The 26,997-nt window shown below is 41.6% G+C and overlaps 1 protein-coding gene across 5 annotated transcripts in view; it reads right to left on the reverse strand.

Annotated features, from left to right (window-relative positions):
- Positions 1-21,364, reverse strand: part of LOC114050440 (tax1-binding protein 1-like) — a 72,592-nt gene extending 51,228 nt beyond the window's left edge. For 4 of the 5 annotated variants that reach the window (XM_027872123.1, XM_027872122.1, XM_027872121.1 and 1 more), the window contains exons 1-4: positions 21,257-21,364; positions 12,223-12,402; positions 7,176-7,278; positions 4,131-4,318 (exon numbers count right to left, since the gene is read on the reverse strand). In XM_027872123.1, coding sequence (XP_027727924.1) covers positions 4,131-4,318; positions 7,176-7,278; positions 12,223-12,396 — 465 coding nt within the window. In that variant the 5' untranslated portion in view covers positions 12,397-12,402; positions 21,257-21,364. Of the gene's footprint in view, positions 1-4,130; positions 4,319-7,175; positions 7,279-12,222; positions 12,403-20,266; positions 20,477-21,256 lie in introns of those variants that run through there. The other variant, XM_027872120.1, reaches the window with a different exon arrangement.
- Between the last annotated feature and the right edge of the window lie 5,633 nt (positions 21,365-26,997).

The following is a 26,997-nucleotide window of genomic DNA, read 5'->3' on the forward strand; positions in this document are numbered from 1 at the left end:
TACTGAGGGCAGCCTGTGGCTGCACATCTGATATCCAGTGCAGTGGACAAAGTACGAGCCTCACAGTCAAAGATCTAGGCTCAAGTCACACCTCTGATACAGGCTGGCTCGGTTACCCTGGACCAATCACTTGACCTCTTGGGACTACTGACAACAACTGAGCTGCCATCACAGAAGGCGTAAGAGACTTGCTTTGGTAAAGGGGATTCACTACACCAATACAATCACAGGCCTGGTGAGGCCTCTAATTTATTGACAACATTGCAATTTATTTTTAACCGGAATATGTAGATTTGGGTGTGTTAAATACACTACATTTGCCTTAAAGTGAGAGACTGAAAAAGCTTGAAAAAGCCCTAGACAAGGTCAGGAGAAGGGGCTTTCTGTCTCTGCTCTGCTGCCACCTTCCTGTGTGACCTTGGGCAAGTCACTTTCCACTGCTTGGTCTCTGTTGCATCACAGTCTCCACAAATGATTCATTCCATACAGTTAGACATTTTGTATTGACTTAATTGCATTCCTATGTTCTCCCTGATAGAATGTAGCTTCCCTGAGAACAGGGACTGTTTTAGTGGTATCTTTGCACCCTTGGTTCCCATTGTATTGACTTCCACATAGTGCCTGCCTAGAATGTGTGGAAAGCACTATGCTGGGTGCTGGGAATCAAGAGGAAAAGAACAGCAAAACTTGCTGCCCTCAAGAAGCTTACATTTCCATGGGGTGGAGTAGGGAAGGGGATGTTGATTGATCCTGTGCCTGACTGATTTTGAGAACAAAATCAGCTTGGTCAGTGGGGAACCTGTGTTTGATCCTTGGAGGCATGACCACCCAATCGCTTACATGTACATAAACTCTGTGATTCAACTTTATCTGTTTAAAAAAAAAAAGAGAAGACTAAACTACAAGCCCACATAACTCTGGACATTCTAATTCCAGGCTGACATTCTAAAAGGGAAATATAGAAGGACACAGAAGGAAATGTTCTACCTAACAAGCAAACAGTTCCAAATTTCTTTCTATAAAGCCCTCTTATTAGATGAGGATGAACTGAGAAAAATTTTAATGCCACTTCACACAATTACTTAGGAGAAATAGAAAGCAATAAGCATCACAAGGATTAAATGCACAAGGAGGAGTTTGGTAGAGTTCCTGAAATCAGGGTGGTCTAAGGAGTACCCAACAAGCTGTTCATTATCAGTCATAACAACATTCTTCTCAAGAGGGACGGTTTGTTTCAGGCTTTGACGAACTATCAAATACCAGGCTAAAAACCTTGATCATTAAGCAGTTGTCACTACAAAATGTTTTAGCCACCCTATAAAAGTTAAATTTATTTATATAAGATAAGACAGGAATTTCGGGAGTGGGGGAATAAAATGGAAGGATTCCCAAGAAAAATATCAGTTGCTTCTAGCTTTCTTAGTCGTACATATTTCTACAAAAATATATCTACCACTGGTTTTTTAAAAGGGGAGGTGTCTACTTTCCACATTCTTAATTCTTAAAATAATTAAGCTGGAAGTAAAATTACATGCAAGTAGGCCTACATTCCAAGGAAGCCAATGACCCCCACATACACCAAAATGTTTGGAACAGCACCTTTTGTGGCAGCAAAGAACAGAAAACAAAGTAAATGCCCACCCACTGGGGACTAGCCAAGTAAGTTTTGGTATATATAATGAAGCAACGCTGTACTTGAAGAAATAATGAGCATGACAACTACAAAGAAGCACGGGAAGACCCAGGTACAAAATGAAGTAATTAGACTTGGGAAAAGGAGACTCTGAAATGACTCTAATAACGGAAATGGAAAGAATAATGACCAAACAACTGAAACTGACCACTGTGAAACCATCAGGCTGCCGGCCATGGGCTGCCAGGAAGGCTAAGTGGGCAGATGAATATGGTGGGGGCTCCGAGGGTGGTGAAGGATGGCAAAGCAGCTCAGCCCAGGTCAGGAACAAAGCAGACCGAAGCTCCCCTTGCAGATCAGGGTGGCACGAACCTGGGCTTCCAGGCTCAGGCAGATGGCAAAAGACAGTCTTTTTGAATTATTTGTTTGTATTATCTTGGCCAAGGGTGGCCCCAGAGAAGGGACTGAGAAGGTATTTCCCCCTGCTTCTCTGCAGAGGTTAGGGACTACAGGTGTGGAACACTGTAATGGAATGTCAGGCTTGTTTGATACGATAGTTCTACTGAACTGTTTTTTACCCTCTTTTTATTCTCTGGAAGAGGGAGGAGAGAGCATATGTTGGGAAATGTAGGTGACCATAAAAACAAAAGGAATCACAGGATCACAGGTTTAAAGCTGAAAGGAAACTTAGAAGCCAAGGAGTCCAACCCCACTCATTTTACATTTGAAGAAACTGAAACCCAGAGGGTTAAGTGGCTTGCCCAGCGCCACACAGTTTTCAAAAGTGTCAGAGGCAGTACCAGAACCCAGGACCTCCAAACTCCAAGCCCACTGCTTTCTACTATACCACACTCCAACACAAATCTAGAAAAAGGACAAATTATTTGCAAACTATTACATGAACTTTTGTTGTTGTTTGGTCATGTCTGACCTTTCATGACCCCATGGACCATAACTGTCCGTGGGGTATTCTTGGCAAAGATACTGGAGTGGTTGGCCATTTCCTTCTCCAGTGGATCCTTGTCAGGCGAACAGGTTAAGTGACTTAACCTAGAGTCACACAGTTAGAAAGCACCGAAGGTGGATTTGAATTCAGGTCTTCCTGACTCTGTTTTGCACCAAGTGCTCTTCGTATGCTGTTCTGTGTTTGACTACATGATTCATGAAAGGAGGGACTGTATCTTATTTAAACTCTGTACCTCCCCCAGCACCCAGCAAACTATTTTGCACAAAGTATGAAATGTGTGAGCTGGGATGAGTGAAGATGTGAAGGGCAGTAACCTTTGTTCCTCCCTTTCTAAGACCTAACAAAACATAAATGGAGTCACTCTTCTGTTCAGGCATTTCAGTGTGTCTGACTCCTCATGACCCCACTTGGGATTTGCTCAGATATCCTGGAGGGGTTTGCCATTTCCTTCTCCAGCTCATTTCACAGATGAGGAAGCTGAGGCAAACAGGGTAAAGTGACTTGCCCAGGTTACACAGCTAATTAAGTGTCTGAGGCAGGATCTGAACTCAGGTCTTCCTGACTCCAGGCCCAGCGCTCTATCCTCTGCAACCCCACTAAGTTCCAAAACAACTGGGCCCTGTTCCTTTTGAGATCAAAACAGAATAAACCTGATTTGGCAATAAGTGATTACCTATGAAAACTTATGGTGGGAAGACATCCACACATTACAAAAAGGCAGGGTAGGGGAGAGGATGAGATAATTGCAACAGCCACACCCATCCTGATTTCTCCAAGGAAAGCAAATACTAACTGAAGCAATAGTTCATATGAACGGAGCTCCTTTCCTTTCCACAAAGCCTTCTCACAACCACTCAATGATAGATGCTGGGCAAGCACAGCTACTCCTGTCTTATAGAGAAGGAATCTATCTCTCTCTCTCTCCCCCGCTTCCCCTCTCCCCCCCCCCCCCCCCTCCCATTGGCTAAAGAAGCCAATGGAACAATCTATTTTATTTGTATCTATATATCCCCAGAACTTCTCACGTGGTAACCTCTTGCCGGCAGCTAGTGCTTAGTAGGTGTTCTGTGCCGCTCAGTGAGCAGAAATGCCCACAGTTGCTGCCATGCTTTCTGTGGCACAGTAGCCTAGGAAAGGCAGGCCAAAGTCCTGCTTTAAAAGGTGCTATGACTTTTTAACACTGGAATGCTTCTCCAACACCCCAAGACATTGGAACCAGGAAGGTTTGAGTTTGAGACCTGCCATTCATCTGTAAAAAGGCCTTATCAGAACCTATTTCACAAGTTGTAAGAAAAAAATATAATGAAGCACTTTGTAAGCTGTGAAGCGCTATGTAAATGTTTGCTCTTATTGTTAAATGTTGAAAGAAAAAATGTTTAAAGTTTTATCCTAAACGTCTATATTATGAGGTCATGCTAAGAATTTTTTGGTTACAAGTGAGAATCTTTAAGAAACAATTACCTACTAATTTGGCATTCTACCCACTAACTAGCTGCCTCAATGTCTGTATAAATCTCTACTGAAACAAACCTCAAGCAGGCCAGCTTTCGTCGTGACCACCAACATGTCAGAATTCCCTTCATCTTCCATAGTCAGCAGTTCCTCAACCGGAGAAGATGCTCGAAACTGGAATGGTGTACTTGCTCCTCGAATCTCACCCTTATGGGTAACATAACAGAACTGATAAAATTCTCCATCATCATTTGGAAGGTAATACCCTAAGAGAGAAAGGCAGTAACAACCCAAATCAAAAAAGTGTTTACCGAACATCATGTACCCAGCAAAATACTAATACCAAATGTAGAATTTTTTCTATCTAACAATCTCAAAGGTTTTTTCCCCTACTTTTCTCCCATGCCTTGTACTCTCTCATCATTAATCAGTTCCTTTTTCTTTTGCAGTAAAGTAACGTTGCAAAAAGTCATTTGTTCGAAAGGTATAGAAGTAGGAATAAGACCAACAGTTAAAGTTGTCTACTTTACTATCTGTCGCCTTAAAAACAGGAAAAGTTAATAAAGGCTGTTGGTTATTTTCTTCATCAAGAGCATCTTGAGCTCCTTTGAGTAAAAGCCACATAAAAGAACAATCACATAACAACAACACTCCCAATTGATCAAAACATTTATTGTGAATGTATCAATGTAAAAAAATTATTTCAAAACCAAGATCTTTTTGTTTAAAATTTCACAAGGAAATATGCCACACTTCACTGGTTTGACCTTGCCTTATTGTATTGGTTTTATTATTACTTAAAAAAGAAAAATTACCATACACCAAAAAGGTACAGTCCTTCCGTCATCAGAAAATTGTCATTCCTGTATTCTTTGCAGTGGAAGGGGTAATTATGCAAAGTTAGAGATTACATCATTTAAGAACAATTTCCATTATGAGTAATTACAGAAGGGTCCTTAAAGGTCATCTAATGCAATGCCTTCAATTTACAGATGATGGGAGGCATACAGAGACAAGTGAACTATCTAGGGTAACACAGCTAGTGATGATGTAAATGCTGACTCACAGTCCAGCACCCCTTCTATCACAACATCGTAGAGAACAAAAATGGGACTCCAAAGAATGAGAAACAAAGCAGATTGAGGAATGACTAAACAAAGCATAAACATAATGGAACATTCCATGTCCTAAGAAATGAGAAAACTTATATGAACTAAAAAACCTACACGGGACAAAGATGTAAATGGAAATAATAAAAATCAAAACCAAATGCTGAATAATTATAATAACCAAGGCTTGACCCTAGAAGCGAAAAATCGTAAATTTCTCCTTCCTCTTCTTTGTGGAGGTGGGGGGAAGGTCATAGAGCACAGCACACAGTATCAGACTTGATGGCTGGCTTGGCTAGTTTTGCTCATTTTTCTTTTTTTTAAGGTTAGACTTCTACTCATAATTGAAAGCGTCCTTCACTTCCAGAGAGACAACCGCTGGACTCTGAGTGCTGACTGAAGCCTGTTGTTTTTCACTTTATTTTTCTTGGTTTGCTTTTGTTGCTGTTCTTATTGGAGGCATGGCTAATAGAGAAACACGCTTTGCATGACTCCACATGTATAATGGTTATCATACTGCTTACCCTTTCAATGAGCAGGGACAAGACACAGAAAGAGTGAGGGAATTTGAAATTCAAAATAAAAGAGAATGTTAAAATAAGTTAGAATTCGTACTCTAGACAAAGAAGGAAGGACATAAGAGGAAACAAAGGCAAAAGAAAAAACCCAATAAAATCTTTTACATGTGACTACACCAAAAAAAAAAAAAACCCAACTAAAAATGGTTTTCATTGATCAAATTTCATATAAGGCCTCTTAAGATTTAGTCTCATGGCATCAGACAACTGAGAAAATGACCAAACGTACATATATAATTTCATTACAGCAAAAAATCTTCCTCCCTAGCATGGTTTTGCTGCCACACAGCAGAACAGCTTTAAATTTATATTTCATAAGCAATATCATACTAACAACTACTATCCTGACACAAATATTACACTGTTTAAATATACAATAGTCTTTGTAAACAAGACAATTATATTTTCTTAAAACATAAAAATGCATTCGATACTTGTCTTCCTTTGGGGCTACCCTGGGAAACGGAAATGATACAGAAACTAAAGACATCAATATCTTTTTTCAAAAGATCAGGTAAATTATCAAGTAGAATAGCTAAATAAATAAAAACTTGATCCCATCTTATTCAAATAATTAAGTATTTTAAAAACTTACTAAACTGCAATTAAAACTGTCAATCTCATATTTCGGTAAAAAGAAAACTGATCAGCTTCTGCAGATAATACAACTTTTCCAGGATAGTAGGGAATTCTCTAGAGAACTCTAGTCTCATTAATAAAGCCAAATAACTCACTCTGAACCTGTCCACAGTCCAAAGAGAGATGAATCTGTTCCATCTACCTCCAAGTAAAATAATTCTGCCCACCATCACTCCTGGTGCCGTCCACAGACACAGATCAAACAAATAAATCACAGATTCACTTATTCTAATTTAATATCTAAGTTTTTATCTTATAGCTGAATCCTCATTAATCAGAAAATCTCCCACAATGACCAAAAAATCATAATATATTCACAAGACAGGCAAGGGGCTCTATCAGGATCCCAACGGTCAAGTCTTCTTCTAGCCAGTCGTCTTACCATTTGCTGATTTGTTTCCCAAGGGTCAAGCCCAAGTAGGAACTACAAAGAAGACATTCGCCTAAGGCCCTTGATACTGCCAATTTTTCTCCTTATTCTAAGATCAGTACTAGAGTTCTTAAACTTTAGTCTGAAACTGACACGAAAATAATGTCTGGAGAACACAGATCAAAGAAAATAAAATCATTTACCAAAAGTTGAGCTGGAGAAAAATCTATTATGATCTGTACTAAAAGATTAGGGAATGAGGTGACAGGAAATAAGTTTCCAAATTTTGATAAACAAAACTTGTCTTAGTCCCCCAGCCTCTCAATAACTACATAGCTAAATAGAACATTACACTAGATGAAACTTTTTAAAAAGCTTATGCCAGTAAGACATATACTTCTATCAGATTTCACAGGAGGTCTCTCACCTTGAAAGGACAATAAACAATTGACTGTTGACCCTTCCACATAATGTTCAGGCATTGGAGACCATAAAAATGTATAATAATCTCGAGCAGTACTCCAACCAACCTGAAAGAAAACACCCAAATGAATCATTTGATTACAAATAAATAGTTCAAGATAACATTATAATATCTTACAACATGCCAAAACATACCATTTTACTGCATCCTAAAGCCAAAATATACATTTAATAATGCTGAGAAATTATTTTAACAAGCATGTCAAAATTTTATCATGAATTTTTATTAAGCTATTAACTAAATTCTATAAAAAGATCCTATAGAAATTGAATAGCAGATAGTTTCCAAATACACAGTAAACTGTCCCTTGATTAGTCAATGTCGCTCAAAAAAAAAAAAAATCTAATGGAATACTATTGTGCAATAACAAATGATGAGCAGGCAGACTTCAGAAAAACCTGGAAAGACTTGTATGGACTGATGCTGAGTGAAGTGAGCAGAACCAGGAGAACATTGTACACAGCCATGCTGTGCAATGACTAATACTGACAGAGTTAGCCCTTCTCAGCAAGAAAAGGATCTAAGACATCTCCAGAGGCCTCACGATGGAAAATGCTATCCACATCCAAAGAAAGAACTATGGAATTTGAATGCAGATTGAAGCATACTATTTGCTATTTTTTTTCTTCTGTTTTGTTTCCTCTTTCTGGTGGTTCCTCCTATTGGTTCTAATTCTTCCTTACAACATCATTAACATGAAAATATGTTTAATAGGAATGTATATGTATAGCCTATATCAGATTGCATGCCATCTTGGGGAGGGAGGTGGGGAGGGGGAGAAAAATTTAAAACTCAAAAGCTTATGGAAGTGATTGTTGATAAATCAAAATGAATTAATAAAAAAAAAAATCTAAGAAAATGCATATGGATAGAGAAAAGGAATATGACATACCAAACAGTAAAGCAATGATCATCAAAACAATTTAGTGCTGGTTAAAAATAGAAGTCAATCAGTAGTATGGTTCAGTTACCCAACATAGCAAAGCAATGAAACACAGTACCATAGTGTTTGATAACCCCAAAGACCTCAACTGTTAGACAAAAAGTGTTAGGAAAACTAGAAAGCAGTGTGGTAGGAGTTATGTTTACTTCAACATCTCACACAATATGCAAAGACAAGTGCCACATGGATACGTGTCTAAATGAATTAGAGGAGCAAGAAAGAAAATTACCTACGACAACCACAGATGGAGAAAGAGTCCATGACCAAAGAAGTTATTGATAGAGAGGGTCTTAACAAGATAAAATGCACAATCACAATTACTAAAATTTAAAGTTTTTGTACAAATAAAATGCATGCTAGTAAAACTCAAAGGGAAAGAATGAACTGAGAAAAAAAAATCTTTGCTACAAGTTTCTCAGGTCTTATATCCAAGACCTAAGGAAATGATGTTTATACAACATACGCATATACATATATGTATACACAGAGAGAGACAGATAGACAGACAAGAGCCATTCCTGAATAGATTAATGGTCAATCTACAAACAAGTAGTTTTCAAAGGAAGAGAAGTTCAAGCTATCTACAGTCCTATCAAAGAATGCTCCAAATCTCTACAACTTTGAGATCCTGCTTCAGCCGCATCAGATTGATAACGATGACAGCTGTTGGAAGACTACAAGAAAATAAAAACACTAATTCACTGTTTGTGGTGTTGCTAAATTGTCCAGTCATTCTGGAACACAATTTGGAACTGTGCCCCTAAAGTTACTGAACTGTGCATATTCTTCTGATCAAGGGATACCATTATAAGGTCTATGCCCCCAGAGATCAAAGAAAGTGAAAAAGAATCCTCATCTACAAATGTATTTAAATTAACTTTTTGTTAAAGCAAAGAATTCATTTAGGGAATGGCTGAACAAATTACAGTACATGAATATAATGAAATATTGTTGTGCATTAAGAAATGATGGGAGGGACTATATTTGAGAAACCCGGGAAAATTGATGTGAACTGATACAAAACAAAAACAATAATTTACATAATAAGAATATAATAAAGATAAACAACTAAATAAGATGTTAGAACTTCAATCAATGCTAAGCGGCATACTACCCACTTCCTGACAGAGAGATGATGGACTCAAGGTGCAGAATGAGACATACATTTGTGAATATGGCACATGCAAGGATTTGTTTTGCTTGACTATCTATACTTATGTTACAAATTGCTGTTGTTTATTTTTTATTTGAGGGAGAGGGATTTAGTGGGAGAACAGAGCTAGCAATAATGTTGCCATAAAAAGAACAAAAAGAGGATTATTGAAGCATTTTTTTTTAATTCACAAAAGAAAAAAATTCAAAAGGAAACACAGACAGGTAGGACAGCTATGAAAGATGTTAAATTTATTATATACTTAAAAAGAAACACAAGCTGAACATAATGATTCACAGTTTTATGTACGACCAATCCTTATTTTTCTGGTCTCCTTGGTATATGGGCATGCTCATCTTATCTGGTGTTTGAACAGGCAAGATGAAAATGAAGGAGAGGATAGAGGAGGAGAACAGAAGAGGAGAAAGGAGGACGGGGAGGAGAGGTGAAGACATGGGAGGAAAGGGAAAGACAGGGCAGGGACAGACAGGTGAGGAGCGAAGAGGAAGAGAAGAAAGGAGGAGGAGAAGGAAAATTAGGAGAAGGGAGGAGGAGGAGAGGAAAGCTAATCTCCTAGCTCCTTACTTGTCAGTAAGCTATTAACATATTCAATATATATATTTTTATCCATCTCACAGCTTATCTTATTAAGTGGCAATATATAACTAAAAACTGAAATACTACCAGGAAAAGATCTATCACTATCCAGAAAGAAATGAAGCCAAAAAGAACTCAATATGGAAAAGAAGAAGCCAACTGCCAGAGAGCATATGACAGTAAAAATTAAAAACTGTATGATAATGCCTACTTAGAGCAGAAGAAAAGGCATAAGATTTCTTCACTAACACATAACTAAGCAAGCAACTAACAGAGAAGGGGAGGAGCTAGAAGAGGAGGATTCCTACACCCACAAAAATTACTGACTTAGACCTGAAAATCAGCATCCAAGCATTACACGTGCCGGGCTGCCAATCTAAGGACATGGCTGAAATATATACTCTGGGCTAACACCAACCTAAACCACAGCCCTTTAGAAAAATCCCCACCCTGCCTGTCACCAATTGTTTCCACACAAACACCAGCTGAAACAAAGTTACAGGAAAGGAACCATTGCACAGAAATAATTTTATAAGTGAGTGATTGACAATTTTACAAGTGGCATTTTAATTAAAAGGGCTTCACAACATTGGTGACAAAACACTGTTCAAGGGCTCCCCAAGTGACCCTATGAGCTCCTTGGAAGCTGATCCAGGCTGCCCTTTCCACTGATGCTCCTGCACACAAATGCTCTTCCACTCCATGCAGCTGGACCTCTGAGAGCGTGCTCCCTTGACTCTTCCAAGGCCTTTCTCACGCCGCGCCTGGATCCTGGTGAGTACCACCCAGTTGGATACACACTGATCTGCAAGGGATGGCTCCCTTACCCCGAGGCTGACCAACATTTTTCAGGAACCTTTCAAGAATTATCGCCCATGTACTCCCCATATTTAGGTGTACCCCACTCCTATTTCTCTGCATGCTCTCAGTGATATCATATGCTCCCATGGATTCAACTTCAGCTTTATACAATGCCACCTCTCCAGACTCATCTCTCTCCTGAGCTCCAGTCCCCCATCTCCACCTATACACCTCCAGATGTCCCAGAAGCACCTCATGAATCATCTTGGAATCCCACTTTCCAAAATCTGGCCCTCTTCCTCACTTCCCCACTTCTATTAAGGCAACCTCCATTTCACCAGTCCCCAGGGCCATCGCCAGTCATCTTGACCTTTGCCTTGACGCTGGACTCCAACGACTCCGGAGGAGAGAGTGAGGCTGACAACTCTGCCTCACTCCAATCCAATCTGTCAGACACAAGTCTGTCCATCCCACTCATGATGTCATCAGTCCTCTTCGAGAATGAAGGACAAACACCCACAACACCCTGGCTCCCCATGGTGCACATGACCACTATAGGAATTCCTTTCTCTGGACTACGTTTACTTGTTACAAGTCTTTTTCCTTTCTTTCTCTTGTTAATTGGAGGGTTGGGGGGGAGTTTTTAATAGTGATGCCAAAAAAATACAGCCTTGGAAACATTTTTTTTACACAGAGAAAAGATTAAAAGGAAGCACAGAGAGGCAGGCAAGGTAGTTGTGCAAATAACCATAATATGAAATGAAGATTCGCCGTTCCATAGAGAATCCTCTTTTTGTGTTGTGTTGTGTGTATGGAAATGCTTTGTTGAGGGATGCTAAGGAGCAGAATGAAAAAAATTTGTAAAGAAAGAAAAAAAACTATGCAAGCCAAATTCATTTAAAACAAACTACAAATTATTTTTGTATAACCAGAATATATTTAAGTAAATGCAAATTAGAAATCCCACTATCTAGAAGCCCATAAAGAAAGTAGAACAGGACAGTCACCGGCTAAATTAAGGCGAGGATTCTTGACCTTTTTTGCAATTCTCTTTGGCAGTGTGATGAAGTCTATGGACCTTTTTGTAAAATAAGGTTCTTATCTTTTATATACATAAAATAAAATATATAGGATTAAAAGATCAATACTATTGAAATGCAGCTATCAAAATATTCCAAAAGCAAGTTCACAAACCGCCAAGTTAGAACTGGAGTTCCCAAGAAGGAAACCACCAGTTCCCAAGGCAGATCAGCAATTGTTCTGCGATTTTAAGTCCTACTGAAAACACAAATGCTCTAACTCCAGGAGAGGAATCACTGAAATAAACTTGTGATCACTTTATTCTTATCTGTGTTTAGCAAGAAATTACAGTCACAGAGAAGTATGAAAAGTTAAAATAGGTTCAATTTAATAACTGTTGTTTCAAGATAACCTTTAAACCAACATCCAATTGCCTGCCTAAATCCATTAGGGAAGACTGGTTCAAGTGTTCTCACCTTAAAAATGCCAACCCAATCCTTTGGGTGTGGATGGATATACTGGGTCAAAGTGTAATGACATTCCAGGTGGGCATTAGGAAGATAACTCTTGGCCACATTTTGAAAGATGACGTGTGCAAAGTTGGAAGTCTGAAGAGTGCTTGACAACGGGACTTCTTGAAAGGATGTCATGTTTATCTGTAAGAAGTTATTAAGAGAAATCTTATTAACTTGCTTGATTTTTGCCAATCTTAAGTAAAAAGACTCCACCTGTAGAAAAAGCACATAAGCACTGATAGTGAAAACATCACAGAATATTAGTGTTAGAAAAGACCTCTAAGTCCACACCTTACCTGAAAAAAGATCCTCCACAGAACATATAACAGATAGTAAGGAATGAATGAACAAAGAGTGAATAATAAAGCCAGGCCAAATGCTGAGAATACAAAACAAAACAATACAATCCCTGCCCTCAAGGAGCTTATATTCTAATAGGGGACAGGGTACAACAAGAGGGAGTGATGGCCAGGGAAGTGTTTACTCAGGAAAGTCGAGGGGAAAGAGGTTTGGAGTCAGAGAGCAAATTTGCTGGAAGACCTCTGAAGAGGAACCTACTTTCAGTCAAGGCAGTCCATTCTAATTTTTGGACAAACTGACTGTTAATGTTTTCCATAATCTAAAGGCCAAATCTACGTCTTAGCCAATTCTACCCCTTGTTTCTGGTTGTCTCCTAGAACCAGACAGAACAAATCCAACTCTGAAAGCATTTATTACATGCCGATTATGTGTGTCAGGCACCATGATACATGCTGGGGACACAAAGACAGAAATGAAACAATTCCTGCTCCCAAAGAGTTTACAGCCTATCAAGTGACAGAATGTAGAGGCTATCAGCAGTCTAGTGGACAGTTCTCAGAAAATTATCAGCCACGTGAGAGTCAAAGCTTTCTCGGCCTCCATTCCTCCTCTGTAAAATGAAGGACTTAGACCAGACTGTCTCTATGGTTCATCTGAGCTGTTTCACTGTGACCCTCATTCATATAGAACTGGATGTACAAAATACATACCAAGTAGTTTATGGGCTTCCTGTAGATGGTGGTGCCTAAACTGAGTCTTGTAGGAAGATAGGGATTAGAAGAAGCAGGGGGAAAGGGAGTGCATTTCAGGCTGGGGAATGGCCAAAGGAAATGCAAAGAGATGGAAAGTCATGGGTGAGAAACAGGGGGATAAGCCAATTTGGCTAGAGGGCCAGATTTTGGAGAGTGGGATTCCAAGATGATTCATGAGGTGCTTCTGGGACATCTGGATGTGTATAGGTGGAGATGGGGGACTGGAGCTCAGGATAGAGATGAGTCTGGAGAGGTGGCATTGTATAAAGCTGAATGTTAATTACATTATTGAGATTTAATGAGGCTAGAAAGATAGACTGGGACCAAGATATGAAATGCTGTAAAAGCTTATCAGGCAATGACATAGACAGACCTGAATTTAAGGAAAATCACTTTGACAGCTCTGTAAAGGACAGAGTGCAGTGAGGAGAGATCAATTCTTCTTCCCCATCCATGGCAGCCCTTTAAATATATGCAACAATCATGTGCCCCTCAAATCTCTTCTCTAGGCTAAAATCTCTTCTCTGGGCTAAATAGCACCACTTCCCCACAGATCTGGAGGCCCTTCAGCCTCCTGGTTGCCCTCTTGCATACAATCTCCACTTTGGGTTCTGTACCAAGACAGCTAACAACTGAGGTAGCTAGGTGGCACAGTGGATAGAGCACCGGCCCTGAAGTCAGGAGGACCTGAGTTCAAATCTGACTTCAGACACTTGACACTTACTAGCTGTGTGACCCTGGGCAAGTCACTTAAGTCCACTGACTAGCCAAAAAAAAAAAAAAAGGGAGAAAGAAAGCGAACAACTGTAAATAAGTGGGCTATGAGTACATTTATTGGAAGAGTTGTCAGTAGTATGGCTCAGAAAGTTAATCAAAAGGAAAACTGGGGATAAAGTTCAAACGAACTGAGTAACCATAAATTCTCGTATATAAGAACTCCCCAAAGTCTTGGCTCTGTATGTCTACTGCAATCTAAAAGCAACCAACTCCAAAGGCTCCGCCACCCTCTGGTTTCTGGCTCACAAACCATGGGTGCGGTCCTCAGCCGAAGCAGGGTAGGGTGGGCATAACTGATCATTGCCACTAATGTTCCTCCATTTGTTGTAGGACTTCTGTTACCTAGTCCATCCAGTCCAGAACTGGGTTCTCACCACTTACTTAAACAATGGGTGGGTTTTTTTTTGGTCTTTGGACTTCAGCTGTGGTTTCCTTGTTATAGAGAGCAAACTGCCACCTTTTTGGCAAAGTATAGAAAGCTGCCTGAGGCCAGTGAGAGAGGAAGCCACTTGCTCTTCTCTTCACAGCCAAGATAAGCATGTTAGAGGTGGGCCTGAAACCCAGGTCTTCCCGCCTCCCTTCCACCCTATAGAGATGGCTACCTCTCCAGTAGATAACTATGTTAATTACATTATCAGCTCAATTGACTCTCCAGGCTCCACAGCAATCCTCTGATTCTTTCCTAACTGACTCACTCCCCAAGGGCCAGTCAAATGAAGCCTTTCTGTAGTATCTATCAGTGCCAGCTAGCCCCTTTTCTCTAACCATCCCAGTACAAGCCCTCAACACCTCTTATCTTTTCAAGACCCTAACTAAGCTCAGAGCCTACAAAATCTTCCCTTTCCAAGATTTCCTCTACTTAAGCGCCAAGATAACCTTCCTAAAGCACAAGGGTGCAATGGATTATTCCTTCCTATGTTCAAGAATCTACAATGACTTTCCATTGTTTCTACAGTAAAACATTATATGCTACAGCCTACTTTTCCAGTATTTTTTCCTATTGTCCCTTCTAAGGTTTCCACGCTTAAAACACACAGGCCTTGTGAAAGCCACGTTCCACCTTGGACTTTTTCCTATGCACGGAACACATCCCTCCTCACCTCCACTTCTTAGAATCCACAACTTCTTTAAGGCTTAGTCCCTGGGCTACCTCCTACGGGAAACTAATTCCCTAGTTTGTTGTGTTTTCTCCTTCTTCTTATCGTGTGTTTACATATATGTTTAATAATAATAGCTAATATTTATATCAAGCTTACTATGGGCCAGGCACTATGTTCACAAATCTTATCTCACTTGATCCTCACAACAAACCTGGAAGGTAGGTCCTGTTATTATCCCCACGTTACCGAGGCAGAGAGAGATGAAGTGATTTATCAGAGTCCTACAGTTACCAAAAGGTCTGGGGCTGTATTTGAACTCAGGTCTTCCGGACTCCAAACCCAGTACTCCATCCACTGCACCACCCAGCTGATGCTTACATTTGATATTCTTCCAGTTGAACGTAAGTTTCCGGAAGGCAGAGATGGTTCTGTGCTTTTTCTATGCATCTCAAGTGTCTAGCACAACGTATTACCTGCATCAGCCCCTTGATACATGAATTAGGGCCTGGCCCCCTTGGATTCCTGCCTAATTCCAATGGACTCTCGCTGTCTGCTTGAGCCAACCCACTCCTATCTGTTTTAATCCCATCCTCTGACCTGTGACCATTCCTTCCTACCAAGAAAAGTGCTCCTACCAGTTCCCTATATTTAAGAGCTCTCAAAGCTGCTATTGTTTGCTACCCTGAGATACACTATTAGTAAGACTCCTCTAGTCTAACCACTCTGAGTCTTGGCCTCTCACAATCTGCCCCCCTCCAGTAACAGTCAAGACAGCATGATTAAAGTTTTTTCCTCATTTATAACAAAAATATGGAAAACTACTGAAGAGGCTAGATTTGTTTTTCATGATTAATCAAATTTAAATCATTAGAAAGACTATTTAATTACTGTTGTCTAATAAAATGTATGCTTGCTTATCATCTTAACCTTGTCTTGATTGCTCAGATCTCAAATTAATGGTAATTGAATACAAGAGAAATGTCATTCAGGAAATGTCAAGTACACAAAATCAATAAATGTGACTATTAAAAACTCACAGAATGCTCATTGGCTCAAGGAGTAGGTACTATTTAAGCTGAGGTATTAACTCATGAATGGTGAATGAATTCCCAACTACAAAACTTACAGTTTTTTACATTTTGCACTCTACATCTATGAGTGACAACAAATTTGACTACTGCAGATTGCTCCAAAAATGCAATTTACTATTTTTATCACAGTAAGTCTTCTACCTTCAACAGCTACAATACTACATAATTAATATTCGTCATGATAATCCTGTCACCTTTTCTTAATCATTAAAGAAATAATCGCTAGCACTGTATTAATCTCAATTTGTTTCATAAGTCAATGAAAATCTGTGGGATCAGATTGTATTGAAACTCTACCCTATAATTTAGTAATTGCTGTCTAAGACTTTATTTAGAAAGATACCTAAAAGTCAAAAACTTCCTATTCTGATGTCTCCTCACTTGTTTTATCCTCTTAACCTTTCAAATTAACTACAGAAAAATAATTCAACTAAAAAATACAGGCATTAAATTTAAAAATTTTCACTCAAGTAAAGGGAAAAATTTAAATGGTTTGAAAGCCACTAAAACCAAAATCTTAAAAGTTACCAATTCCTATTTTTAAAAATTAATTCCTTTTTTTACAAAGATTAAAGTCTGTACAATTCCAAAATTTACCACCAAAGCACATTATTCTATAATCTCCTATGTGTACCAGAACTTTTCAGAGGAGAAAGAATTAGAGTTCAGCTTAATTATGTAATGAAGACCTCAAACACTGGATTGATACTGCACCCTTCCGGACCTGATATATTCCCAAACTGGTTACTCCAGCAACACTGCCCCAAGGGCAATATTTGCTCAAAGGGAATAGCAACCAGCAGAATACTCTAATTCCCACTAAAGACTAACAACCACTCCACCCTTCCCTTTCTACTTTATCCAGCACTGCCCACCCTGGTGATCTTCAGGCTCTGGGAAGATGGGAAGTATTTCTTCATGAAAAAAGTTAGAAATATGTTTAAAATCAAAAGATCTCACTGTGTACATCTGTGTTGCCCGAACCAATGAGTTAGTGGGTTGGTACGTGGTTGGCTAACGAGGCCAGGGCCACAGATTTCCTCCTTCCCAAACTCCAGTCAGTCAAATCTAATCGATGTCAAATCTTGAAGTCCTAAGCATAAAACTCAGAAAGTTCTTCCTCAAACTTATACAATACATATGATTTCAGGGAATGCTGCTCCCCAGAGGTAATCTAAGAGAAACAGTACTTCTTTTCTAACTTTTAAACAAATGGGCAGCGTAAGTCAACAAGCATTTATTAAACACTTAAAATGTACCAGGCACTGTCCAAAGCAACGGGAATATAAAGAGAAAATTAATAACAATTTTAAAACATTAATTCATTATCCAACCCTAAGAAGTGTTGTTTTTTGCTCACTGCACTTGTGTGAATTTTTATGTCTACATTGTAAAAAACTAAATTCAAAACAAAAATGTTTCTGTAATAATGGCTACACTGGAGGGAGAGTTAATCAGAATGATAATATTCACATTTATAAAAATATTCACAGTCCATAAATGGCAGCAGTGCTCTGAATTATTTTAAGCCTAATACAAGTAACTTGCAATACATATTACAGCATGAAAATAAATGGAGTTTATTAAAGCAGGGCTATCATGATTTTCTTCCCTTTCCTTCTATTGAAATTTCATATCTTCAAACCATCAAAAATTAACAGTTGGATAATTCACAATGCTGATGACTCTGGCTTATCAAATAGAATAAAGACTCCTTTCTACCAGTTACCTCCAAATTCTGCTAACCTTGCCTTCACCTGCTCCCTCAAGCTCTCTGACTCTAGTTTCCAGGACTCTCAAATTCCCTCCCTTTCTGCTTTTTCTCCCCAGAACCCAGTAGGGAGAGTCCCAGGAAACACACTACCTTCACTTTGTTTGGAAATAGTACCATTCCTAGAGAAAATACAGCCCTGCCCCATTCCTAGAAAAGAGAGAGAAGCCTATCACACTTAACACCCTCTGCACAAGGAAGGGAAAGCCACACAACTGCCGAGTTCCAGGCCTCCCTCTCACTTTCTGCTACCAAGCGCCCGGGAATGGGAAGCCAGTTTAAAATGAGTGAAAACTGAGGAGTTTTGATCATAAACACCAATGCTATACTATACTATACTATAGTACAATACTATACAACACACACACACACACACAAAATAGCCCACTTCCACATTTCATGCTGCCTATCCAAAATCTCTGATGAAGTCCGTAGCCAGCTAAACCCAATTTCTTGGGATCCTTACAGGCCACAGAGGAAAACTCTACACTATGAAATCTTTGAACAAAATTCTTAAATCTTAATTCTAAAAGTAATAACTGCACTGTGCATTTCTGTGTACAGTCCTATACACAGTTCACTGTGTGAAAAGAGTGGGAGCTCAATAAGTATTATTACCTACACTTCTCCAGGCAAACTTTTTGGTCCCATAAGATTGCTGGTTATTATGTTTTCTTCTAGAATACTAACAACAGCCAACATTTCCACATACTATATTATCTCATTCGCCCTTCACAAGAATCTCATAAGGTCAGTGCTATTACCCCCATTTTTCACAAAGGAAGAAACTGAAGCTGAGACAGCTTAATTAATGCCGTGTTCAGGCTAGCACAGCTACCAAGTGAGTGAGGCAGGATTCGAAGTCAAGTCTCCTTGACTCCAAGTCCTGGGACCAAGCTGACTGTTCTCAAGCTACACTGCACCACCCATTTCACTTAATTGAACCGAACAGCATATACAGCAGAAGCAATCCTTAGCCAACTGAAACAAATATAAAACACTGAAAAGATTCATAAATTATGTCAGTTGTCGTAAGCTTTTTTCCAATTGCCCGACATAATTTAGCAGTTCTAAATATTAGCATATACAAAGGATGACAGAAAGAGGGAATTGACCTGTGACTTCAGTACTGCAATGAAGAGCTGAGGAAAACTCCTACTAAAGCAGGCCTGCACTTTCTCTTAAACTTCCAGTAACAGAGCAGTGCCTCGGGAACTTGCCCAAGCTCACATTGCCTTGTCAGAGGCAGGAGCTTAACCTAGATCTTCTGGCCTCTGAATCCAGGTCTTAAAAAGCCAAGCAAATAACTGAAACTATGAGCCAGTGTATTAAATGGTATTACTTTTAGTGAAAGTGATGTTAACATGGAAAAATATGCTATATCTCGATCCATTTTTTTTTTTTTGGCAAGGCAATCTGGGTTAAGTGACTTGCCCAGGATCACACAGCTAGTAAGAGCCAAGTGTCTGAGACCAGACTTGAACTCAGGTCCTCCTGACTCCAGGGCCAATGATCTCTATCATCCATTTTTTTAAAACTGTGTACAGAGGGCATCTAGGTGGCACATTGGATAGAGCACCAGCCCTGGGGTCAGGAGGACCCGAGTTCAAATCCGGTCTCAGACCAAACATTTGACACTTACTAGCTGTGTGACCCTGGGCAAGTCACTTAACCCCAATTGCCTAGAAAAATAAATGAATGAATAAAATTATGTACAACTCACACTGCATTTTAATTGCATATTCCACCTACAGACACTTGAAGAAAGAAGTCCAGCATTTTGAAAGCTTCAGATTATCCATGCTTTTAGCTCACTACTGCATAAAACCCTTCAAATAGAGGATAAGTATCTACCTGAATACCTGAAGAGCCCTTCAGCACTCTGAGAAGCAGCACCCTTTATAATTTAATAGCTTTTTCAAAAACCTCACCCTCTAAGAGGACTGTCTATATTGCCTCAGTTGGGGAATTTGTATTTGTAGGTTGAATACAAGCAGGTGGAATGCAATGGCTTGCACACAATTTTATTTCATAAATTAGCCTAGGGGGATAGGGAGCACATTCAGTCTGAAAGGTCAGAATGTGAAAAGAACAGTGGATTTTCTCAATCTACAAGTCTGATTCAAAAAGGGGAAACTGCACAATCTGTTTATATGAATATTATTTAAATCAGTTTAAGAATTCTACCACACTGTAAAATCTACATCCACGCACCTTAGTGGGAAGGGAAAGGGAAGGCAGGCACAGTGCTAAGCCCTTTAAAGAATCTCATCTCCGGCGTTGGATCCTCACAATTCTGGGAGGTTGGCGCTATCATCACATCGTTTTATGTATTTGAGGAAACTGAGGCAGGCAGAGATGAAAAGACCCGCCCAGGGTCCCCCAGCTGGGAAGTGTCTGAGGCCGGATTTGCCTTCCAGTCCTCCAGGCTCCAAGCAGTGAAGGGAACTCCTGGGTATAAAGTCCCTCCCTTCCCCGAAGGCAGATGGCCACTCGTCTCCAGCTCCTGGTCAGAAGGCGGCCCGGGGCACGCAGAATCAGGGTCCCGCAGGCCCACTCTGCCTAACCACCCCCCCTTAATTTCCTTTGATGTTTCTTTAAAACGCACAAAGTTCTGACGCCCGGGGCCGACCCCACTTGCTCTCCAGCCCCCCGCTATCTGGTGACACCCCGCGCAGCCCCGGGGCCGGGGAGGTCAGCGGGCTCCCCAGGGAGAGGCCGGCCCCGACCGGCCCTTTCCGGAAGTACGTGGGGTCCGGGAAAGGCCGAGAGGGGCCGAGCCCCTCCCCTTCCCGAAGGCCCCGCCCCTCCCCGTCACACACAAACACCGGCTCCGGACGCCCCGCGCTCCCCTCCCCCTCCCGACCCCCCACGCCCACGGCCCTCGACCGCACCCCAGAAAGTTTACGGAGGAGGAACGGCCCCGCCCCTCGTTCTCCTGCCTCCTGAGCCCGAGTGAGTCAACCGACCAACACTCACTGGGCGCCGGCGGTATACGCGCAGAGGCTACGGAGGTTCGCGGGGGGGGACTGCGGGAGCGCAGGACCCCCAGCCCTCTCCTCTTCCGGGAAGCTCTCTTTTTACCAGTGGGGAAACCGAGGCAGAGAGCGCCCGCCCCTTTCCCCGGAACCCGGCCGCCCCTTCCCCTTGCGGGCACGTCACAATCCCGGCCCGGCGTCCCGCGCGCCAGCCCCGGCTCCTCACCCAAGGCAGGGCCGGCGAGGCCCCGGCGAAGGCTGGGCAGCGTCACCAAGGCCTAGCCGCCCAGAGTCGCCATCGGCCGCCAGACGCCTTCGGCCACACACCGGCTGAAGGGCCGTCGCTGAGGGGCGGACGGACGGACCTACGGACCGAAGAGGAAGAGGTGGAGGAGGAGGAGCGAGGGAGGGAGGGGCGAGCGAGCCGCGGCCGCGCGTCACTTCCGCCCTTCCGGGAGGCTGGCTTCCGCCGCGCGCGTGCGGCCTCATTCCGGGGCACCGGGCAGGAAGGGGCGGGGCCGTGCCCTGCCGGCGCAGGCGCAATGGCCCTTGGCTCGGACTGTCACTTGGCCTCTGCCTGGGGCTGGGGTCCCGCCCCCTGAGCCTTCCTATCCGGATCCCTGGCCTGGAGACCGGAAGGCGAGAGGGCTCCGTCAGTGCTTGGGTTCGAAGGCCGCCTTAGCCACTCAGAGAAGGCTTCCTGAGGGTAGGCAGGGCTGCTGTGCTTGTATCCCCAGTGCAGGCACACTACGTGAAGGTGGGTTTGCAGAACACTTGGCAAATATTACCCAACGACATCCTCATGGCAACCCTGGGAGATAGGCGCTATTATCGCCCCCATTTTACAGTGAGGCAGGCAGGTTCAGTGCCTGACCAGGCTCACACTGTTAGCAAAGCGTCGAGGCAGGATGTGAACTCGGATCTCCCTGACTCTTAAGCCCAGGGCTTCCTGAAACAAGCCTCGGGGCTTGTGGATGAATTGAACTGATTGCTCTGCCTGGAAGTGGGGAAAGGACCGTCTCCTCTCCTTCTGTGTATGATGTGCAGGGATCTACAGACCGACCTGTGGTCCTCCCCCAGCCGAGGGTCAGGCTGGGGAGGGGCCTGTTTTCCCTCGGTCTTTGCATCCCCTGGGGCCCAGCGCAGGGCCTGGGATAGATGAGAGGTGCTTAACAAATACTTGTTGATTTATTAATTTGGAGCCAGAGGGACCTGGGTTCTGATTTTGCCTGGACTCACATTACTAACCTGTATGACCTTGAGCAAATCACGTGATTGCTCTGCTTTCTTCATTTGTCATATATTCCTTTATACTCGATGGCCCTTAACGAGCCTTGGGCCCCAGATTCATGATCCCATGACCTGTAGGCAGCTCATTCCATCTGTCTACATGATGCAATATCAAACTGCATTCGTATGTAAAGCTAATGTTATTACCCTTTGCTTTCTTGTACAGTTAAATTTACCATCTTGAGGAAACTGAGGCAGGCAGAGATGAAAAGACCCGCCCAGGGTCCCCAGCTGGGAAGTGTCTGAGGCTGGATTTGTCCTCCAGTCCTCCAGACTCCAAGCAGTGAAGGGAACTCCTGGGTATAAAGTCCCTCTCGTATCCAGTAGTTTCTGTCTGTGTGCATAGTCACATGTGTATGACATTTACACACATACACATAAATTTATACATATATGTGACAGGATATGATGTGTATAAAACCAGCTTAGTACTTGTATATACATATATTACATATATAGGAATTACTATAACTAGTTACTATATATAGTAACTAACAGTAAGCATTTTTCTGATTTTTTTTATCCCCATCTTGTAATCTTGACCTTTTGGAAAGTGAAACCAACTATTGCCTGAAGGGACTTTAGATGGACTGGTGACATCAGCCCCTGGTTATTTGTGGAGGTTTTTTTTGCTTTGCATTTCTTAGCACAGTAAACAGTTTATGCCAATTGGCTTCCATTCTTAACTAAATGAAATCCAGGTGCATAGTCAACCTCACATATGTTAATGTGTTCCATTTTAATGACAGTGACTTTACCAAGCATCTGTCCCCCAGGAAAGTATATCAGAAAATGAGTCAGCAAGATAAACTGAGTGTACTGCACAGTGCAAAATGCCATAAGGAGTAAAAAATACAGCTTAGGGCAATCCGTGAGCTCCAGGAGCATCCAGTAGATGAAATTATGCATAAAATATTAACTACCAATAAAAAGTTACCAGGAGAGCTGACTTGTGTATAAAGCTTTATATTCTCCATCTCATTTGCTCCTCATAATGGCCCAGTGAAGTACTTACTGCAGATACTATCTAGTACTCCCATTCTGCAGATGAGAAAACTGAACTGCCCTTGGACAGGTGAAGTGACCACACAGCTACAAGTAGCAGAAATAAGATTTGAGCTTCTGAGTCCAAACTGCCCACTATACCAAACTGCCTTTTAATATAGTAGATAACTTGGGAGTTTAAAGAAAGGAGGTAACACTATACAGAACAGGTGGTAAAGGGGGGGCTTAATAGAAGAGTGTTTAATTAAACCAGTCCTCAAAGGTTGAATTCGATTATGTGAGTGTGGACGGTCAGTGAAGCAACCTATCTCTCCTCTGCTCAGCACTGCCAGGAGATGCAGAAATACCAGAAATGATTTCTGCTTTAAACTCTAGTTAGGAGATGAGACTAACACACATAAAACAAGCATTACCAAACAGCCCAGCATACAACTAAGCCTAAGGTTTTGTAGCACACAGCTCTGCTGTGGAAGAAGTGAGGAGAGATTAATGAAGGCTGTTGTCATGACTTCATGGGAGATTGGACACCAAAACAGATCTTGAAGATTAGGTAGGATTTCAATGGCTAGAGAGCAGTGCAGAGGGAATTCTAGACCAGAAAAACGACAGGAACCAAAGCGTTGCTTACACTTTTCAAAACGGGAATGAGCTTGGCATATTCTTGAAACATTAAGAAGAATAACCAGAAGAGGAAAGGAAGTACAAGTCAGGGATCAGTATGGAATAAGGTTAGAGGTAGAGACGAACTATATCAGTCAAGACCTTGAAAACTAAACAAGAGTGGAAATATGGTTGTTGTCCTTAGTTCTCAAAGAGGACCAAAATGGCATCACCATGCTGGAGTCAGGTTACAGCGTGTCCTGAATGTGACTGATCAGACCCACGTGAGGGAGCTCAGGATGTTCTAACCAGGTCGGGCACAAATAGTCCATGTGAACATTTGGGGTAAAATGAGATTGAGATGGGGACCTTGAATCACTTTGGTAGGATTTGGACAGTCAGAGAAGGAAGGGCCTTCAAATTCATTCAGAGTCCAGCCAGCACTGACCTTCTGAGAGGGAGAGGAGGATGCAGTTGTGGGAGTCGTGAAAGATAAGTTGGTTTTGGGGGGTTTTTTTGAAAGATAAGTTTTGAAAAAAGAAAGTTAGGCCTAGCTTATGGAAAGCCTTGAATATCTGGCTAAGGCAGTATACAGAGCCAATGAAGTTTTTTGAACAGGGGAGTGGCATGAAAAAAGATTGAATAAGGGGGAAACTGGACGCAGAGAAATGAAATGTTTTGTCTTCGCAGCCCCTGTGGCTGGCACATGGACGGTACTTCCTGAATGCTTACTGATTAAATGAAATTGGAGGCTGTGGACCATGTTTATGGCAATGACCCAAGTCAATGGAAGACTCTCCAGGATGTGGAGACTGGACACGGATAGCCAAGAAGACCTGGGTGGGCAGAAAGGGGAGACGGGTGGGGTGGGGAGGATTGTCTTGTGGCGAGCTGGGGATGTCCAGTCCATTAAGTTAGTGCATCAGTGTATTTACCTTGGACAGGTGCTGGAAATGGGCAATGATGAGTGGAGATCAGAACTGAATAGGAGACTGAGGGCTTGTGTTTTGAAAGTCCCTCAGTCTACTTCTAGGAAGGCTATATGGCAACAAATCAGGGCACAACTTCGAAGAATCAAAATAGTGGATGGTCCAGGAGGCCATGGAAAGATGCTTGGTAGATGGCAGGAGACTGTAGCCCATGCCCAGGGTTGCACTGGAATGCGGGGAATATCCAAAGACCCAGAGCAAGGGCCCCCGTGTGTAGATTGTGTGAAGACTTACAAGGGGATGAGTTCAGAAAACACACAGAGAGGGAAGACATGGGCTGCCGTCCCCACTGCCCAGGGGACCCACCCTGTTGACATCACAGATCCATCAGAGTATTAAAGAAGCTTTTCAGCAACTTTAGAGATGGTGGGATGGAATACTAGAAGGTCCAGTGGGGTTAGGGAAGGCACTGGGTTCAAATCTCAATTTGGCTATTTGATAGTAGTACAACTGTGGGCAAGTCATTAACCTCTCTGAGCCTCAGTTTCCTCATGTGTAAAGTGGAGATAACAAAATCTTTCTACCTACCTCAAGAGATTATTGTGAGGATCAAGTGAAATAGTGTTACTTGAAATAAAATTACACAGAGCACATGTAAATCTTAAAGCACTGTGTAATGTCTGTTATTATTTATTTCCAAAATGCCTCACTGTTCTAATTGGAGCCATAGTCTCTACTCATGAGCTGAGAGCCTAGGATGAAGTGACTCAGATGAACAAGCCAGGTCAGCAAGATTTCCAGCACATTGAGCAAACTCCTAAAATGCAGAAGGACAGGGTCTCATTATGCCTGATAATGGGTAGGAAAAAAGACCCCAGAGTCTGAATCAAGGAAGGTTTGATTCAAAACAAATCCCACTGATGTTACTTACTGAGTCATGTCACCTAACCACTCACCCCTCAGCTTTCTCATCCAGAAAATGAGCATAAATGACACTTAGACTATAAACCTAACCTAGCTGTTGTTAAGGAACAAATCAGATAAGAGAGAGAGAGAGTGTGAGTGTGAGTGTGTGCGTGTGTGTGTGTCTCTGTAGTCAAAAGGCTACACAAATATAAATGTAAGCTATTCTCTTTGCTATACAGCAAAGCTACTTTTTCTTTTTCAAAATTTAAGGTTTGATTTAAATTCCAATAGAAACAGAATGTGATTAACCAACTTTTCATGGTGTTCTAAATATAGCACCCATTTATTTATACAATTTCCAAATATATACTAATGGCTGTAGTTTAATTGGTTTATTAAAAGTTTCTTAAAATTTTTGTAAGCAAATTAAGTTGCAGGCCAGATCAATTACTAAGGCTATGTCTAGTCTAAGTAAAGCAAAAATTGGCAGTCAATTTAGTCAAACAACAGTACTGATCAAAAATAAACCTACCCTGGCCTGATTTAGCATATGCGGTTTTCTTATTTACATTGATCAAATTAACTGGCTTAGTGCCAGATCTTTATTTCACTTTCTACTGCAGAATAACCATCTTCATTTTTGTTTTCCAAGAATTCACCTGGATGGGGCAGCTAGGTGGCGAAGTGGGCCCTGGATTCAGGAGGACCTGAGTTCAAATTCGGCATCAGACACATAACACTTACTAGCTGTGTGACCCTGGGCACGTCACTTAACCCCATTGCCTAGTCAAAACAAAAAAAAAGAATTCTCATGGAAAAGGTAACCAGGTTTCATTCTAGAGTGTGATAGAGCAACCTTTAATGTATGAGGAACATTCATATGAAGAGGTTTTTATTAAGGGTCTCCTATGTAGCAGGGATGAGGATACAGAGAATCACTGCCCTTGAAGGGTGTATGGAATAGGGAGGACACGGCTTGTACATATGTTTGGGTAGATTCAAAGAGATACAAGGTAGTTTTGGGGGTCCTTTTGTGGGGGTGAGTTTAGAGAGGGGAAGGCACTAGCAGCTAGAGGCATCAGGGAAGACTTCCTGGAGAAAATGACCATTGCAAGTGAACCTTAAAGACAAAGGTGAGGAAGTGGAGTCCAGGACTGTGGGACAGTCCCAGCCTTCCAGAATAAATAGTACAGACCTGTCTTTGGAACAGAGTAGATATCCCACATTGCTAACGTTC

Source organism: Vombatus ursinus, unplaced genomic scaffold (assembly GCF_900497805.2).
Source record: "Vombatus ursinus unplaced genomic scaffold, bare-nosed wombat genome assembly UNPS02014799.1, whole genome shotgun sequence".
NCBI classification, from domain to species: Eukaryota; Metazoa; Chordata; class Mammalia; order Diprotodontia; family Vombatidae; genus Vombatus; species Vombatus ursinus.